General features: G+C 37.2%; 1 protein-coding gene across 1 annotated transcript in view; it reads left to right on the forward strand.

The window, feature by feature from the left end:
* fbxw8 (F-box and WD repeat domain containing 8) overlaps positions 1-19,434 on the forward strand; it is a 169,995-nt gene that overhangs the window by 121,129 nt on the left and 29,432 nt on the right. The window contains exon 8 of the mRNA XM_043715860.2: positions 14,814-14,941. Within this exon, the coding sequence (XP_043571795.2) occupies positions 14,814-14,941 (128 nt within the window). The remainder of the gene's footprint in view (positions 1-14,813; positions 14,942-19,434) is intronic.

A 19,434-nucleotide genomic window follows, 5' to 3' on the forward strand; every position in this document is an offset into this window, starting at 1 on the left:
TGTTCTCCGTTTAATTTCTTCTGGATCGCTGAGTAGGAGATGATCAAGCCTCGCATGTAAGCTTTGATGGTCTCCCACATCATTGACGGGTTGCTAGCTGTACCTGAATTAATTTCTAAAAAAGTTTTAAATTCTTGAGAGAAGTACTTTACAAATTTACTATCTTTCATTAAGAAGGGGTCCATACGCCAATGCCGAGGGGATGTCCCACTGTTCCTCGCCTTAGTTTCCATATATACAGCAGCGTGGTCAGAAATTGCTATATTACCTATTTTACAGGATGATATGGAATTTAAAAAAAATCGAGGGGGCAAAAAACATATCAATTCTGGTATGACATTTATGTGGATTAGAGTAGAAAGAAAAATCTCTACCCTGTGGATGAAGACATCTCCATACATCTACTAATCCTAATTCTTTGTTCAGATCCATCAATTGTCTAGACCTGGGAGATACTCCTGCAGTACTCTTGGGAATCCTGTCTATTTCCGGATCCATAATACAATTAAAGTCTCCCCCTATAATTATATGACGGGCATCAAAAGCCATCAATTTTGAAAAGGCTTCCGTTATAAATTTAAAGGGGTGTGCCGGGGGGCAGTACAAATTTAAAATCCCATATTCCTCTCCATTTATGAGGGCTTTAATCAAGATATACCGTCCAGATTCGTCTTTTATCTGCTTTAGGATTTTGAAAGGGAAATTCTTCCGAACAAGAATAACAACTCCCCTGCTTTTTGAGCTAAAAGAAGAAAAAAAGGCCTGATCAAATCCGCCCTGTCGTAATTTCAAGTGTTCTTTATCTGACAGGTGTGTCTCCTGTACGAGAGCTATATCAACTCTTTCCTTCTTAAGATTTGATAATATTTTCTTCCTTTTAAGTGGCGAATTACTCCCCTTGACATTCCAGGTGCACCACTTAACCGACTGATCAACCATAATCCTCTGGGCCAATCCGAGACCCCCCGGGAGGGGGAACCCTACCCAGAACATCCCGAGCGTGGAACATGTAAAATTTACAAAAATAAAGTCTCTTTAATACACCCACAACAATACAGTAAAAAACTATTTCTAAATAAAAAAAATATAAAACGTATCTAAGTGGAGACTTTCCCCCTTGTTCCCAGGGGGCGTCACTTCCTCTCCAAAAGTCCCTCATATCCTCTCCCAACCAATGCCCCACCCTTGACCCAGGCACTCCTCAATAAAATGAGGAGAATTCAAATATAATACAAAGCTAGAGTTAACAGTGAGCACCCCACCCCCACCCATACCAACACCTGGGTATATTTGGTAATGTTAATACCATATATAAACATATAACTATAAAATTACCACTTCAACAAATAATAATTAAATATGATAATACAAAATAACGAAGGGAAAATCAACCCCGCTCCTAAAGACAAAGGTAAAATCGAATAAGGTAACCACCTCCCCCCACCAACATTAACCAAATCCCCCAGCTTATATATATATACATATATATATACATACACATACACACACACATATATGTATATATATATATATATACATATATACACACACACACATATACATACATCCCTCATATATACATAAAATAATAACAGAAAACAACTCCAAGGTGGGGGGGGGGAGAAAATCAAATCCCTCTCCCCACCCCCCATGATAATATTAAGCAGTAAGGTAAGAAAAAAAAAAGGGAGGGGATATAAACCAAAGCGGGGGGGGGGGGGAAAGGCAGACCAACATCCATTATGTCCTACAGTTTATCTAAGAGAGTCCAAGAATTCCTTCGCCTTTTCTGGTGATCCAAAGTTATATACGGATCCTTCATGGTTAAAGCGTAACATCGCTGGGTAGCGTAAGGAGTACTGAACATTTAAGTCCCTTAAACGCTTCTTCGCCTCGTCGAATGCCTTCCTCTTTCGAACCAGAGCCGGGGAAAAGTCCTGAAATAGCATGATCTTGGATCCTTTGTAGATCATAGTTTGGGGGTCTTTTCCGAGATTTCTAGAGGCTTCTAGGAGTATCTGCCTCTCCCTGTAGCTCTGCAGCCGGAACAGGACCGGGCGTGGGCGCTGGTTCGAGCCGGGCCCGCGTATTGCTACCCAGTAGGCCCATTCCACCCTTACCTGGCCTGATCCAGCTTGCAGATTTAAAAGTTGTGGCAGCCACTGCTCCAGGAATGCTGTAAGCTGGCCTTCCTCTTCCCGTTTGGGAAGGCCCAGCAAACGAATATTTTTTCGACGACCTCGATTATCGAGGTCGTCAATATGATTTTCCAAGGTCCGGACTCGCTGCTCGAGAGTCCGGACCTGATCCACGGCCGATTGAGCGGTTGTCTCGGAGATCGCAGCCTTTAGCTCCGCCCCTCCGACTCGGCGTTGGATTTCTTCAATCTCACGGTCGTGCTTCTGCAGCGCGGCCGAGAGCGACTCCCAACGATTTCTGGATTCGACGATAAAAGCATCGATCTTCGAGTCAAGCTTGGAAAGCATTTCTGCAAGGCTTGCTACTGTTGGTAAGTCCCCCGGGGTGGCTGTGGACGCCTCTCCTGCAGCTGGAGAGGGCGGGGGAGGGGTTCCTGCTTGCTGAGAGCTGCGGGCTCCCTTCCCTTTAGTCATTTTAACTAAGGATTAAGTTGTTTAAGTGTAATATTACACAACTAATTGAGTTACTAAACTATTATAAATGATTTATAAATGATTTGGTGAGCTTGGTAGGGGGTAGGTGACCCACTGTGCCCAAGTCTTGGGAGGAGCACTATAGACTCAGTCTTACTGGGTCGCCGCCATCTTGGATCCCCCCACTATGCCATGGTTAACATTTCGGTCATTAATCCTGAATGACTGCATTCTTACCTTGATGAGTAGCAACTACACTGTATCTACAGGTCAGTACCAGTATCACTACCTGCTGATATATAGTCATACACTTTATATCTTGCACCTGAATTTTCCTCTATGTTATGACTGTTGTTTGGCAAAAAATACTTAAAAATACTTTTCCCTAGTTATGCAATGAAGTGACTTGAACTCGTATACCAACTGAAAACCTCTGTGCCAAATTCATTTAAGCCAGGCAATCCTGGAGAGTATTACTGTCCACACGCTCCCACATATTACAGTTTCAACATATTGCCGACACTTCAATTTCTCCTTTTTATTTATTTATTGATGGCTATTAATGTAGTTACAAATATAATGCAAGTTCTTGAGCTCTAATTTATACATAATAAATGGCTGTAACTTGATTTGCGATTCATTTGTACCTTGTCTATTTATTACCTTCTTTATTTTGTTTTCTCAATTCCTATTTATTACTTGTGTGCACCAAACAATAAACACTTGTTGTTAACAGAGATATTCGTGCCTCCAGTCGTGTTAGGGGTGTATTGAATCCTTCAACATCCTTTTCAGTGGGTATTGATGTCTCCAGTATTGTGACAGGACATATTGATATCACCTTTAGCATTGCTACTATCTCATTTACTTTAAAGCCTTCCACTAAAATCAGCAGTGCCAGCAGCACGTTTGTTTGCCTTGTTTTCTTTCCAATGCAAGTCTATTTTGCCAAATAAAAAAAATCTAGCATTGTCCTCCTGTGAGCTTCAACATACATAGAACATCCAACCTTTTATAATTATTATAATGCTATTTTAAAATAAATTTTCCCCCACCTGAGCACTCGTGATATTTTCTATTTTGAGAGCTTTATCATTGTTTCCTTTTGTTGACAATGACATCATGATGCTGTAACAGTCCCCATATTTCAATTGACTAATGATATCTGTCTCACATTTCATCAATAGGAACACAGCAGCAGGAATAGGCCATTCAACCCATCTGGCTCACTGTACTATTAAATATAATTGTGGATGATCAAACACTTTAATGCCTACTAACGACACTTTCCCCATAACCCTTAATGCCATTGGTAATCAGAAATGTATTATTCTGTACTTTTATATTACTCAAAGTTTGTGCTTCCAAAGCTCTGAGGGTAGAGAATATCCACAGTCTAATTCTATCTGTATTTTAGTTGATCAGCTGTTACATCAAACACCTATTAAATCATTAGGAACAGTGTATCACTTTGTTGTTCTCGCTGATATAAATCATACAGTGCAACTGTCATTTTTGGAAAAGAAATTATTTAAGCAGGTTTATTTTTAGAATTATTAAAACTGTTTACAACTTTTAACACTAAGAAAATACCCAAAAGAGATTTTCAGGCTTTATTTCTAGTTTCCACTAGTTGAAGCTCAAAAATAATATAGTGAACCTATGAAATACCCATTTAAAGTCTGGGAACGAGTTTCTCCTAAATCATTAATTGGTTACAGCACAAGAGGCCATTTGGATTTTTATAAATGAGTCACTCTTTGTAAGAACAGCTCAGTTAATCCCACTTCTTTGTCCTTTCTCTGAAGTTCTGCAATTTGATTTCTCTTCAGTTACTTAGCCAATATTCGTTTGAAAATCACAATTAAATCTACCTCCACCACACACTCAGACAGCAGATTTCATACCATAACTATTCACAATCATTCACCTTAAATTGATGTCTCTGATTCTAGATCCTGCCTACAAAAGGAAATGTTTTCTTGAAGTATGATGTCATGATTTTAAATGCCTCTATCGAATCTTATCTTAGTCTTCCATTCTCAAAGGAGAATAGTCCCAACTATGTTAGGCATAATGTCAGCACACCTAAAAATGAGGTGTCAACTTGGTGAAGCCACAAAACAGGACTACTTGCATGCCAAACAGCATAAGCAGCAAGTGATAGAGCCAAGTGATTCTATGAGCAATTGAATGTGTCTAAGCTGTGCAGTGCTGCATATCTCGTCATAAATGGTGGTAGAGAATTAAACAACACAATGGAAGAGGAGGAGGCTCCATAAATATGGCCAACCTTAATAATGGGGGAGCCCATTATCAGTGCAAAAGCTAAGGCTGAAGCATTTGCAATAACCTTTGACCAGAAGTGCTCGACCTCCTTCAGAGGCTCCCAGAATCATAGATGCTTGTATTCAACTAATTCAGTTCACTCCATGTGACACAGTTGGAGATACGTATGCTGTGAGGGCTAAGGGTACTAACAAATTCAAAAAGTAGTACTGACGACCTGTGCATTAGACCTTGCCATGCATGTAGCCAAGCCATTCCAGTACAGCTACAGTCCTGGCGTCTCCCTGAATGATTGGAAATTTGCCCAGATATGTCCTGAATACAAAAAGCATGATAAACCCAACCCAATAAATTGCCTGCTTATTACTGTCAATCATCAGTAAAGTGTGGAAAGTGTCATCAACAGTGCTGTTAAGCAGCACTTGCTTAGAAATAACCAGCTCACTGACAGTCACTTCAGGTTCTACAAAGGCCACTCTGTTCCTGACCCCATTACAGCCTTGGTCCAAACATGAACAAAAGAGCTGAAATCTGGAGGTTAGGTGAGAGAAATTATTAGGGAGGAAATTCTTTTGCCAGATTGTTCCCAACAAAATTGTTGGGAGTTGAGATGTTGAGTATTAGCAAGCTTTATTGCATGGCTATGGGGAGTACAGCTTTCTTCAGAGAAGTCCAAAGTAGTTTGTTGAAATACAGAGTGCCACAGGTTATATAGTATATCATAAGCACACTGTCCATTAGTTACGCAACCAGGGGGCAGTCATAAGGTTACATAAGGGCAATGGTCAGTTCGTGTAGCTGATACATACATATCACAAGTCTGTTTCTCAAATCTGCCTAAATGAATGCTATCTTCTACTGCAGGTTCACATAAGGCAGGAACAGATAATTAGTACAATAAACAATTCATCATTTATGAAAGCAGATCTAGTCTAGGGGCCGGGGGAGGTGAGAGTGAGCTCACAACTACAAGGTCATTTCTTACAAAAACAAGTTCCTCAGCTTATTGGAAAAGCATTGTCAGCAGTCTAAGTTTTGCTGCGAGGATAGCTTTGTGACAAAATGGCTTCCACACAAATTTGTGGTAAATTTTCTTCCACAGAAACTAACCCATCAACCCTTGGCACCCTGGATAAATGCAGCTCTAAAATCATGCAAGAAGCTTAATACCATATAGGGCAAAGCAGTGTGCTTTATTGACACTATGTCCACAATCATTTTCTGTACCACCAACACTCAAAGTCTCCTGAGTGATCTCCTCTCAAACCCACAATTACTAATATCTATGAGGACATAGGTAGCAGATACATGGAACCACCACTGTATCCAAATTCCCCTGAAAGCCACGCACCATCTGACTTGGAAATATATCCCTAATTCTTCAATATCTGGGTCAAAATCCTGGAACTCCTTCCCTGGAGATATTGGGGGTGTATCAACATCAATTGGACTGCAGCCGTTCAATAAGGCAGTTCACCACCAACTTCTCAAGCATAATTACAGATTGACAATAAATGTCAACCCAGCTAACACATTCCATGAGTGACTCAAATAAATATTTAGCCCCAGATCCCTCTGCCCCTGCATCCTCTTTGGGGAATTGTATATCCTGTATTTTATATTGCATCTTCTTGATCTCTCACGTAAAATATATCACTTCATACTTCTATTTTTAAATTTTAATTGTCATATGGTCCATTGTTCCACCAGTTTGTCTGTGTCCTATTGAGGTTTATCATTATTCTCTTCACAGGTCACAATATTTTCAAATTTGGTGTCATTCACATGCAGTATTTTGTGAAACTGGAGGTTTTAGTGTAAAGACATTATAATTAAGCTTTTACTTTACCTGAACACTCATTCAGTTTTTATGTGATACCTATTAGCTTTTCAATGATAATTGGTTCTGTTAAACTTAAGAGACTTCCTGACATAAATCATGTGCAGATCCCGTTCACCACAGTCTGGCTTGCCTAATTTCTTAACCTCAAAATGTTTATTTGGCTAACATGCAGTTGTATCAAAGCTGCTTTCTAACTAGTTGAAGCATGGAGCACATAAAGCAGATTTATCTAATGGTTTTTTTGAAGGAGGTAATTTAAATGAGGGAGATTAAATAATGGTGTGTTTTATTCATGAAGCACATGTATGATTGGTTAAAATACAAAAATTATGAATTCTTTGTGATAGTACTGTGCTTAATCAACATTTGAATCTACAACCTAACAAGTTCCTAAGATAGTTTTATCCTAAGACATTTGACGCTTATAAATGGTTTATAAATGGGGCTACTGGCTACGGAACATCAGAACTGTGTAATGCAAGTGAATGTTGGCACAGATTCACCACGTTGTGGTAAAAGTAGTGTCTTAAGTAAGTTGTCATTCAAATAACATGAATTATAGCTTTAACATATTACTTTGTATATGCATGTGTATCAAAACAATAGTTCAATAAAGAGGTTTCTTAGTGTAACGTGGATTTGATACACTTTTCTAAGTGCCATATATACATGAATAATTGATATTATCATACAGAGCAAGTAAAATGATTGTCTTGTTTGGTCAGCATTGGGAGAGAGAAGTGGGCTCTGCTACTTAAAGCATTTTTCTCATATCAATCATCTACACTGAGATGCATAATGTTTTTATGTTTCACATTATGATTATAACTGAATCTAATGCTGAAGCTCTTATGGGATTTGTAAGTTAGTCATATCTCTTCATGAATAACTTTTATTCTTGCTCTGTTTGTTCAGCACTTTCCAGAATGAGTTCTAATTGTTCTAAGGTTATCTTCATGTTAGCTTTTGTCTGCCAGTTACCCATAATTTTCATGTTGCAACCATTTCTTTCACATTTGGTTGTGAAAAGCTATTGTTTACATATAATAAAGCAGAACAGTAACAAGGATCAAGCAGAGGTTTTGTATAGTTTGGTACAGGTTTAGTAGGTAGCCGTGAACATACAAGTAGTGATGTTAGCATTAAGGGATGTGATGGAAAGATAGCAGCCACAAAAGAAAAAGTGCCTGCTGGTCACCAAAGGCAACATGTAGATGCAGAAGAGCAGGAAACCCGAGGTGGATTATTGCAGGAGGAATGGGAGTAATAAGGAGGAATAAAGGTAATTGGTTGTGATACGTTGATTGCTTTCAGGCAAGACAGTGTACCATCACACAAGGGGAGTCAATAGACTGACAGAACCAATCAGCAGTGTAGGGGTGGGATTAGGAGTGACAAAAACAGCTGAACAATAATCTCAATCTTAGAGATAATGAAATGCAACAGCTTTTCACTTCACTTTGGTTATCAAACTGGAGGGATGCAGCAAGGCGTTTGACAAAGTAGACTGTTAAGGAGAAAAGGATCCTGAATTAACAAAGAGAATTAAAATTGAAGTCTTGAAGACCATCCAAACTATGGAATGTCCCTGTAGACTCAGTAAGTTACCTGCTTAGCATGTTAATGGCTGGACAAGGAATTGCAGTTTGTAAATCTATCAAAACTTTCTCTCATAGCAGCAAGAAGTACATCGCTCAAACCTGGGGCAACTTAAAAACTCTCGCAACGAAAGAAAATCTGTGGGATATCCGGAGAGCAGAAGAAATGATTCTGCCCAAAACTAGGAAATACTTGGAGAGGTCCACACACATTCCTTGACCACTCTCAAAACCAAAAATACTTTTAAACCTACATTTAAAGAATAAGTCCCCATTTCACCAAGATTCAAACATTAAGTTAATTCCATTGCTCAATGCTAATCTTTTCTTTCCTTTCCTGTATCTTGAATCATCTGGCAAGATGTTCCTGCCCTAATATGAAGAACTATATAGATTTATAGAAGTTTCAATGTGTTTATAATGACTGTAACCTATAAATCACTGTTCTCTGTCATATGTATTATATAGCGCAGCAACCTATAAAATTGAATCAAATATCTTTCAGAACAAATCATGTGTGTTTAATAGTCAAACAAAAAGGTGTTCAAAAATTTTTTTACTAATAACTCCTGAATTCAATCGTGCATTTATTTCACGTATTCTGGCTCAATTTGTGGCCAGTTTTGAGCTACAGATTCCCATCCATTAGAACCTGATTTCAAATGACCTGAATCTTTCACTTGGAATCTCTCTCAGCAATCAAGTTAAAAGATCTTTATCCCATCTGTCTTGTATCTGGATTGTATTTGATTCAGGCCCTCAGAGGTGATGCTTTCCCTACACTCCTGGTTACTTTATTTAAACAAATTTCCCAAGTGGCATTACACTATTGATTAATAATGCATGCTGTAGATTCTAAAATGCCAGTACAGATTATTTTCCTGATAAAATTCCTGTAGCAGTTACTTTACTAGCAACCAGACAGCGACTATCTCTCTACTTTTGAAGTATGGTTATGTCTAAGTACAATGTTCAGTTTTGTGTATTTCTAAAATACTTATCCAACATTGTCCATGAAAACTGATTATGGGCAGTAATCCTACTGCACTACAGGCCTGTAAAGCCTCAAGCCAGATATTAAAACTCATTCTGGAACCTTGAATCTTATCCATAGAAAGTGCAGAAATGTATAATAAATCATTCTTAGGCCCTCAACGGATAGCTTTTTTCATAAATATTTTAAACTATTTCTCTCACACAAGTAGTGACTTTTTTAACTGCTTTCATATGTAGTAACATGCCATATACTCGGGAGGAATTATGATCATGGTTAATCGTATTTTTCATCTGAAATGTGTTGCAGAATTTTGTTCTAAAAAGTTGTACAATGCTGCTAATTTAATGAGGAATACACATGATTTTCTTGACTCCTTAGCATAAATTTTAAATTTACAGTAACTGTTGATGGAAGAAAACAAGTAGATATAGTTAACAAAACAGTTTGTTCTTACTGTATTAACATTTATAAATCTTTTACTTGTTTCTTAACCTAATCCCCTCACCTCCACATTCATTCTATCATATATAATCTACAGGATAGGGTGACCATATGAGGCTGTCTGTAGCTGCAATCAGTGCAGCTCTTTGGTTTACTTATCATAATATATACTATTGAACCACTTTACTAATGCCTCTTAGATCAATACCCTGTGTTTTCAATTTTATTAATACATTAACAGCGAGAGATAGTGTTACTAACACCTTGAAAGCTACAGTATCCTATTTCCAATAATCTGCTCTTCGATTTCAACTATAAATTCCACATGTCTGTGCATTTCATACATGTGCCAACAACTATAGCTCACATGATGTTGAGGAAGGAGCATTAATGTTTGAATAAATTTCAGATTCTTAATCTAAAATCCCAATAATCTGCTGTTAATTACTATTAAAATCATGTAAGAATATTGGTTGGGATGGGAAAAGTAAGCAACCAGAAAGCAGTATTGTATTTCATTATACTGTACTTTCTTGGAGGGACTGCAGAATAGCTCAGGAAAGAATAAGGTAAGTACTGTTTGTTTTCTACAGCAAAGGACAGATTAGTCCATAGTCAATATAACAATATGGCCAAATGCTATTAGGAGATGAACAAGGCATGAGGCCCCCAGGTAGTTTTTGGTGCAGTTATATAATATTACACCAGCAAAGCAAAAAAAAAAATCATTACTGGACTACCAGGATATTTGTGCACAAACAGGTTTGTTTTCAACCCCAGCTTCTGAGAAGTTAATTTTTTATTATAACTAATGTAACTCGTTGTGAACAAAGTATATAAAAACTAAGTATGTTGACCAAAACGACTTAATTAATAAATACTCTTCTCTGTATGAACTGTATCATGCATACTGGGATGATCCTGTTTAAGATCACTAATTTAAATTTCCAGGCTAAACTAACTGTAGCTGGGTTAGGCGAATCTCTACTCAGCAACTTTGACCGAGATAGAGGAAGAATAGTCTAATTTCAACTCTTCAGCTTTACCCAATGTTTTCTAACAGTCTAACAGAATCAACTTCACTAAGTAATGCCCATCACCTTATGGAGAGAATAATCTGACATTCGCTGTCTAGACTGTCAGAAATTGACTGAAGAAAAATAAAGATGTGTGACACGTGTCTTGTTATATGTCAAGGAATATGTACTTTCAAAAATCAAAAGAACAAAGCTCTATTATGATTTTTTTATCAAATAATTTTTCCAGTTTTCAATAATTCTCAATTTAAGATCTGATTACAGAGCTTCTCCCTGTATAAACAATAATATTGACATATCTTCAATACAGAAAAACACTGGAGAACCTTCAGTCCATCTGCAGATTCTAAAATTCCATTTCTTGAAATATGGAATTGAAGTGACTACTGGCAAAACTGTAATATAATGATTAACACTGTAAAACTATATATTACTTTATCATCTAAAGCATCTAAGTCTGTATGTGTTACTATTTGCATCTACATTTCATCCACACGTTTACCATCTCAAAATGTAACTTTTTCAATATAACTGAAACAATTTAACCAGAACTCCATTGTTCAAATCTTAATGATATGAGATTTTGCTGCACCAAAGTGGATTTCATTGCCCAATGCATTAACGTAAAAATAAAGGGAAATATTTAGAAATATTCGACAGGTCAGGCACCATCTTTGGAGAGAAAAACAGAATTATCAGGTTAGATTTTGGCCGCCAAAACATGAGGCTCAGGAGAGGAAAATTCTTGACTCATTTGTCCTGCCGGTGACTTTGGGTGTGTTTTTGTATCCCAATGTACTTGTTTCTGATTTGCCTACCCCACTATTCCCCATATTTTCCATGCCAATTCGTGTCCCCCATGCCACATCTTACACTCCATTCCAACTCATGCAGTCACCCACCCCATGGCCTCTGATACTGTCAACATCAATTCATGGCCCTTACCCACTTGCTGGACTTTTAAACACTCAATGTCACCTCCATAGGCATTCCCCTAATATCAACCATTAGCAGACCTCAGCAACCATGTGGAAATGAAAAATAAACTTCTAACTATATAGGCTCTCACTCCTATAGGCTTGATAGTGAAAAAAATCATAGTTGTAAAATCCTTTCAAAGCTTTTAAATGTACTTCAATACTTAACATTTTATTGAAAGAAACGGCTCTACTTCAAGGTCAGCTAATCGTTTCAAAGCCTCTTAGGTTGTTAAGTTTACATTGGCACTGTTAATTCAGGACTCCAACCATGGCAGGAGAAGGGCCTGGAAAAGCAAAAGTAGGGTCTGTTTGAAATCAGCGTTGAAATGGTCGTACTGATTTAAGGGCGACTGTGTGAATCTGTCCCCTTTTCTTGCTGTCAAAAAAATTAAATGTATCAGAAATGGGGTCAGGATGTCTACATCTGTGTAGACCTTTTAAATCTTCAATGAGGCTTCCCAGCTCCACCACAAAATTGCCCAGCATTTAAGGTTGATGATGTTCCATCAGAGATGTGTTAGATTTTAAACAAGTACAGAGGCAGGGAAAGTGGTGGACTCTAGAAAGAACAAGAAAGAAGGTCTGTGATAGGATGGAAAACAATAAATATGAAATAACAAAAGCAAATGACCGTACAAAACTAAAAGCAATGGTAATGAACAAAGTGAAAGGAATCAAAAGATACGTCTATTAAGAGGTGTAAGTGGTAATAGCAGAATTGTTAGCAACAGGTGATGTCTGGAAAATGGAATAGAGATGTGTCAAATAGCAAGCAAAACGTTTACAAATTCTAAGTTAAATGGATCAGTGATACACAGATGAGGTTATGGACTACATCCACAATTTCTTCACCATAATTGTGAATTGAAAAAATCGTTAGTACAATGAGGAAGTCGAGAATAATATAAAGCATTCTCCATCATGAAAGTATAACTGGAATTTTAAAAATTGTAGCAAGTAGGTGAATATTAGAACACCTAATTCTAAATGTATTTTTATCCATACCCAAATTCATGAATTCTTGTGACACATTTCAGATTTATAATTTGGATGAACAGTACTAATGATCTATTATTTCAAAACTTTTGTCCTCATTTCTAAATTTTTTTCTCTACCCTATCTGTGCTGTCTCTGCTAGCTTTGTAGCTCAGCCAGCACCATCGTGCCCATATGTTTTCAGTTATTTATGGTAATGCTTTCAGCTGCCATGAAAAATGTCAGGTGGATAAGGTATCAGTTGTGTTCCCAGATTCATGTGCCTTCCTGCACCTTTTCTAAACATTTATTAACACTTGCCAGTTTGTTCACACCTCCTTTACCTTTCGCCCTATGTTTGGTCAGTTTAGGATATAGTATCATAAGCACTATATAAGTGACAGTTGCTGTAACATTTTGAAAATAAGGAATGACTGTTTAAGTAATTGTGCAGGATATACTAACGTTATAAATGTTATTCTTTAAACTTAAATTCCTCCTTATTCATTAGCCAATTCATTTAAAATTGGTTAATAATATAATGGTAGAGGGAAACCCAAAAGATACAATAATTTAGAACGGTCCTTCACATTGTAATTTCAGTGCCTAGGTAAAAGTTAAAATAGGGATCAGCAATAAATTCTAGCTTAGTGATCTGTACCCTATCCCAACCAAAGCAAATGCAACAAGCAGAATCCACAAAAACCCCAAATTTATGTTTTGCAAGACACTGAGGTTGCTGATTGTTACCATTTGTGACATGTAATAATGTTAGTGTTAGTGCAGATTACAAAATGGTTTCATCCTGAAACACTGGAGGTGAAAGTTTCTGCCCTTAACCATTTAACGTTTTACCACCACTTGCTTACAGAATTTTTAGAAGCTTGTTTAGTCATTAGCAAATGATTTACTATAATTTAAATAGTTGCATATAAATTAGATCTATAAATTATCTGTTGAATTATAATGGACTGATCTAAAAATAGTTTAAAAATCCATTCTGTGAGAGATACTGTTCAACAAAGGTTAAGATATTTATGTATCAATGAAGAATGAATCCTTACATTAAATGAACACCCAGAATATTTACTTCCAGAGTTTCAACACTTTTACAATATATTCAGTATTGAGACCTCAATATCAAAATATTCCAACCCTGAGGCTATAAAGTTATGCATCCTCTAAAGTGATGCTTTGATTACATCTAAAATTAATGGTTTGTCTTAGAAATATATTGATTTTAATCAGATGTATTTTGACCTTTTTTTGTAAAATATCACAATAATTATGCATAATCTCTTTGTATTCTGCCATCAGCTCCTGATAGTGTTACGCATTATTCCAAACTGGAATATTGAAAATTGAATTACTCACTTAGTGGTTTCTTGCAGTCAGTCCATTACTGTTTCAAAAGCCGTGCTGTGCTCCTGGGAACATTACTTAACTCTTTTTGATGACCTTTTTAAAATTTTGACGAGTTGACCAAGTACAGCAATATTCAATACATTAGGTAACAAAGAAAATAATCAATTAACTGAGTCTGTAATGGATTCATAGGGCTAATCCAGTGACCTGTGTAAAATGACATAAATGTCATGAGAAAATAAATGCTAAATATAAATTCATAGAAATTACACTTCAAACTTTAATATTTTTCTTTCAGCTGACTTTACTAAGGATTAATAATTTACATTATGATCCATTTTTCAAAGCTAATATGAGGTTTTTGTTTGTTTATGGAAATTCTGGAAATTTCCAAGTCATCCAATATCAACATAGTACTTGCATTAAATATATTCATTCAATACAGTTGTTTACTAACATGAGTTAAATATGACGCTGTACTTCTCACCCTCTTGTGGCAATAAAATGTCATTCAAAGTAACTCTTGACTGCTCATCTCACTCAAATTGCAATAAGTACAAATATAATATAATATTGCATATACACACATGTCAAAATAAAGTTATTTGCATTTAATATATTTGTTTTGATTGCTCAGTATCTACTTTATCAATCTAGAATTTTTATTATATTCTAGATCCAAGTTTATTGTCTACAGACAGCTCAACCAATAGCAACACTGGGAAACTCTGCAGGAGACTTCACCTGTGTGAACCTAAAGGATAGTCCTCCTTTTCTAGCTGTTACTGGAAACAAAGACAGGAGGTATGTAGACAATGTTTATATCAAGCCTGGATGTTCTTTCATGATTGCTAATATGTCCTCCTCTCCTTTAATATCTCTGATTAATTTTGCATCAACATTTTAATCAAATTGCTTGATGAGGTTTTATCAAACCATATAAATGTTGTTAACTTAGCAATCATTAAGATCTTCTTGAATATTGTATTAGTTTCTAAACATCATTCTATGACCGAGCGAACCATTGAATATTTACAAACTCTGTGAGTAACTCTCATCAATTTCTAGGTTTCTTTCATAATTAGTATGGATACCTACTAAAATTAAAGAAATCAGGAACTGTCCTGATTTAGCACTGTTCATGACTTTAGCATATTTCTTCCAATGTGAGTTGACAAATGCTACAAGTACCTGTTTAATTTGCAAACTGACATCTTGTTTCACTCTCAAATCCATGACTGTGTTGATCAAAGTTCCTGGAAAGGCATTTAATGTACTTGTACTGTTACACTTACAGAAACCTTACTTCATGGCATATCAAAGTAGGAGGAACAAAATGCCACCAGTCTGGAATTTGTAATTTTGTTCTAGTTCAGAGGTAGCCATTATAACTTCTAGTATAAATCAGAACATTGTCTGGACTCCAGTATGACAGCTGAAGGGTCAAAGTATTGCTGAAAATATTGTCTTTATCATGTTCCAGTATCTCCCTATGTTCGGCAACACTTTCTTCCTTTGTTTTCTCCCTTCACCTGAGCCTTCAATGCTTGCTTTAAATAGGTTATATTGTACTGTTTTGCACAAAGGTGATGCGTTTATGTTCAAAGATAAAGGCACACTGTCAAGCACACATGTACCCTTTCACTGACTTATACTCCGTCACACTCATGCTCCCTCGCTCGTGCTCTCTCTCTCTCTCGCGCTCTCTCTCACACACACGCACACACATGCACGCGCGCGCGCACACACACACACACACACACACACACAGCGTGCGCACGCACACGCGTAATTGCAGATACATTCTATTTTGTTCAAAAAGCACATGATCTGCAGGCAGTCGATCCAAATCATATTTTGGAAATAGAACCAGTCTGACTCAAGATTGGGATACAGACAGACTCTAACCTCAACATTTAATGCATTGCCTGAGCTGAAATGTCTCCTTTTTTTTATAAAATCTTGACTTACCTTGAGAATGTGACTCACGCGGACACTCTACCAAGCATGCACATGCACGTGTACTCCCACATACACACTCACATGCATACTCTCACACTCTCTCCCTCACATGCGCAGACACACACATATAAGTCTATGGGTGAATTTGCATTTGCAGATGCATTTTATTTTTGCTGAAAAAGGACACAATTTGCAGGCAGTCAATCCATGTAACATTTTATAAATTCCTGCTTTGGAAATAGAACCAGTCTGACTCAAGTTTGGGATTCAGACAGAGTCTATCCTCAACATTTAATGCATTGCCTGAGCTGAGATGTTACTTTTTTAAAATAAAACCTTGAGTTATCTCGAGAATATGACTTAAAAGAAGTTCTGGGATTTACATATTGATGATCTGAAAACTGCAACCCATTCTAAAAGATGGAAGACTCAATAGCAATCTAGGTTTGTTCAAAATATCGTTTTAATTGCATGACTCTGAGATCTTTTGCTATAAATTCTGTGTCTTATGATCTTGCTCCACAGCTACCTGATGAAGGAGCAATGCTCCAAAATCTAGTACTTCCAAATAAACCTGTTGAACTATAGCCTGGTGTTCTATGATTTTATAACTTTGTCCACCTCAGACCAACATTGTCATCTCCACATCTTGTTCAAAGATAGGCAGATTGGATTGTTAAATGCAACACAAGTTAACAAATATCCTTGTGTTCAAAATTTAAAGCACATCCCCCTCAGCCAAAAGTGCAAATAAAGAAATTATTTACCTAGTTAACATTAATGGTGTTGTGCATTTTAGGCTGCACTGTTGTGATTGTTAGAGGAATTATTGGTGTAGTTAGCACTAAACTCCTTGTGTCAGCTTAATCATGCTGCAGAACCACATCACATTTCTATATCCCATTCATTAAACCAGCATGAAATAGGACTGCTGACAGATGCATTATCATTTTAAAAACATCTTATAGTATTCTTACTGTGATGCCTCCCACACCTGCTCTCTCTACCTAACCACGCTGCCACTTGTTAGCCTGGAAGACACTACCATATCAGTGAGATACTGTCTTTTGTGTCATTGTCCTATGTGTAATTAATGGTTTGTACCAACTGTGATAACTGTCGATTTATCTGGCTCAAGTTGAAATAATAGTTACAAGAAAGTGAAATCTTGTCTGGCAATTTCTTGATCAATAACTTTGATTATTTTAGTTTACGGATCCTCAAAGTCATGAGAAGTCTCTCCTCGTATTAAGAAATGTGTTGGAGTACTTCACTAGACAGAAAAAATTAAGCCCCCAGGCACAAGCAGAACCACAGAAGGATCAACAAAAAGATAGAGCAAAAACAACAAAATACTTTCAAGAAGAAAGTAGGAAGAGAAGTAGCAAGATGGGGAAATTTGGGAGAGTGGCTCACAAAGTGGGGTATTAATGCTTAATTCCATTTGTGGTGGCAGTGGAGGAACTGGGAAAGCAATAGCTAAAATGATCAGATTTGTTCTATCTGCCACTTAAGCATCAGCAGGCTCCGAGTGTCAGAATTATCATCTTGTATTGGCTGACTTGTTTCTGAATTCAAAAAATATTTTCACTTCCTATTATCATTTCTTTAAAACCTATTTTGACCAATCTTTTGGTAATCTCACTTAATGTCTCTCCATTTGTTACTCATTGTCGTGCTTTGTTTTAAATTGGTTTTTTGAAAATCATTGCAAATTCTATTACATTCAACATGCTATACAAATATGTTGTTGTAAAAGAAGAGGGTGTTTCCTGCAGTTGCAGAAAAGGATGGGAAAAGAGTGCCTCAATTATTGCTATCTGAATAAATTGACTGCAGCATAAGAACATTAAAAATTGGAGTAGGAGGTGGTCATTTGGCCCTTCAAACCTACCCCATCATTGAGTAAGGTCATGGCTGATCTATCTGAGGCCTCAAACCTTGTGTGCCAGTTCCTCATAGTCCTCAAATTCTTGGTATTTCAAAAATCTATCTGCCTCCTCCTTAACTATGTTCAGTGATCCAGCTTTCACAACTATCTGGGATAGAGAATTCCAGGCATTCCTCAGGGAGATGAAACTCCTTCGCATTTCAGTTTTCAGCAAATATTTTCTTATTCTGCAGTTATCTTCCCTCGTTCAAGATTCCTCCATAAGTGGAAACATTTTCTCAATGTCCATCTTGTCAGTGCCCATCAGGATCTTTATTATGTTTCAATAAGATCCCTTCTCAATCTTCCAAATCTGGACTAACAGAGGCTGAGGACTAACATTATAGAGGTTTATAAATTCATAATTCAATCTTGAGCCAGACTGGTTCTATTCCAAAGAAAGAATTTATAAAATGGTATATGCATTGACTGCCAGCATGTTGTATGCTTTTTCAGCAAAAATAGAATGTATCTGCAAATGCAAATTCACCCCATAGACACGTACGTGTATGTGAGTACATGTGAGAGAGTGTGTGCATGCGGAGTGTGATGGAATATAAGCCTGTGAGAGGGTGTGTGCATGAGTGAGAGTGTGGTGGGGGTATGTATGTGTGTCTGAGAGAGAGCATGTGTATGAGACAGGGTCTGTGTGCATGTGTGAATATGTAAAAGTGGGCATGTATGCGTGAGAGTGTATAGTGTAGTGGCGTCACCTGCAGTGTGACATGAACACAAGGTCCCAGTTGAGGCCATCTTCATGGCTACTGAACTTGCCTTGATACGCCCCCCCACACTCTCACCGACATTCCACACCCTCTCACAGGCTTATACTCCTTCACACTCATGCACACACTCTACCAAGCACGCACACATTCTCTCACACGCACTCACATGCACACACACTGTCTCCCTCATATGCACACATGCACACATAAGTCTATGGGGTGAATTTGCATTTGCAGAATTGTATTTGCAGATACATTGTATCTTTTATCAAAATGCACACAATCTGCAGGCAGTCAATCCATATAACATTTTATAAATTCCTACTTTGGAAATAGAATCAGTCTGACTCAAGATTGGGATACAGACGGACTCTAACCTTACACCTTTAATACATTGTCTGAACTGAGATGTCACTTTTCTTTAATAAAACCTTGAGTTACCTTGAGAATGTGACTTAACAGAAGTTCTAGGATTTACATTTTAATGAACTGAAACCTGCAACACATTCTAAAATATGAAAGACAGCAATCTAGATTTGTTTAATATATCGTTTTAATTGCATGACATTGTGATCTTTTGCTCTAAATTTGGTGTCTTCTGATCCTGCCCCACTAGTTACCTGATGAAGAAGCAGCCTCCAACAGCTAGTACTTCCAAATAAACCTGCTGGGCTATAACC

The sequence above is a fragment of the Chiloscyllium plagiosum genome, unplaced genomic scaffold (genome assembly GCF_037043375.1).
Source record: "Chiloscyllium plagiosum isolate Xiang-an unplaced genomic scaffold, Cpla_swu_hap1 HiC_scaffold_24, whole genome shotgun sequence".
Classification (NCBI taxonomy): domain Eukaryota; kingdom Metazoa; phylum Chordata; class Chondrichthyes; order Orectolobiformes; family Hemiscylliidae; genus Chiloscyllium; species Chiloscyllium plagiosum.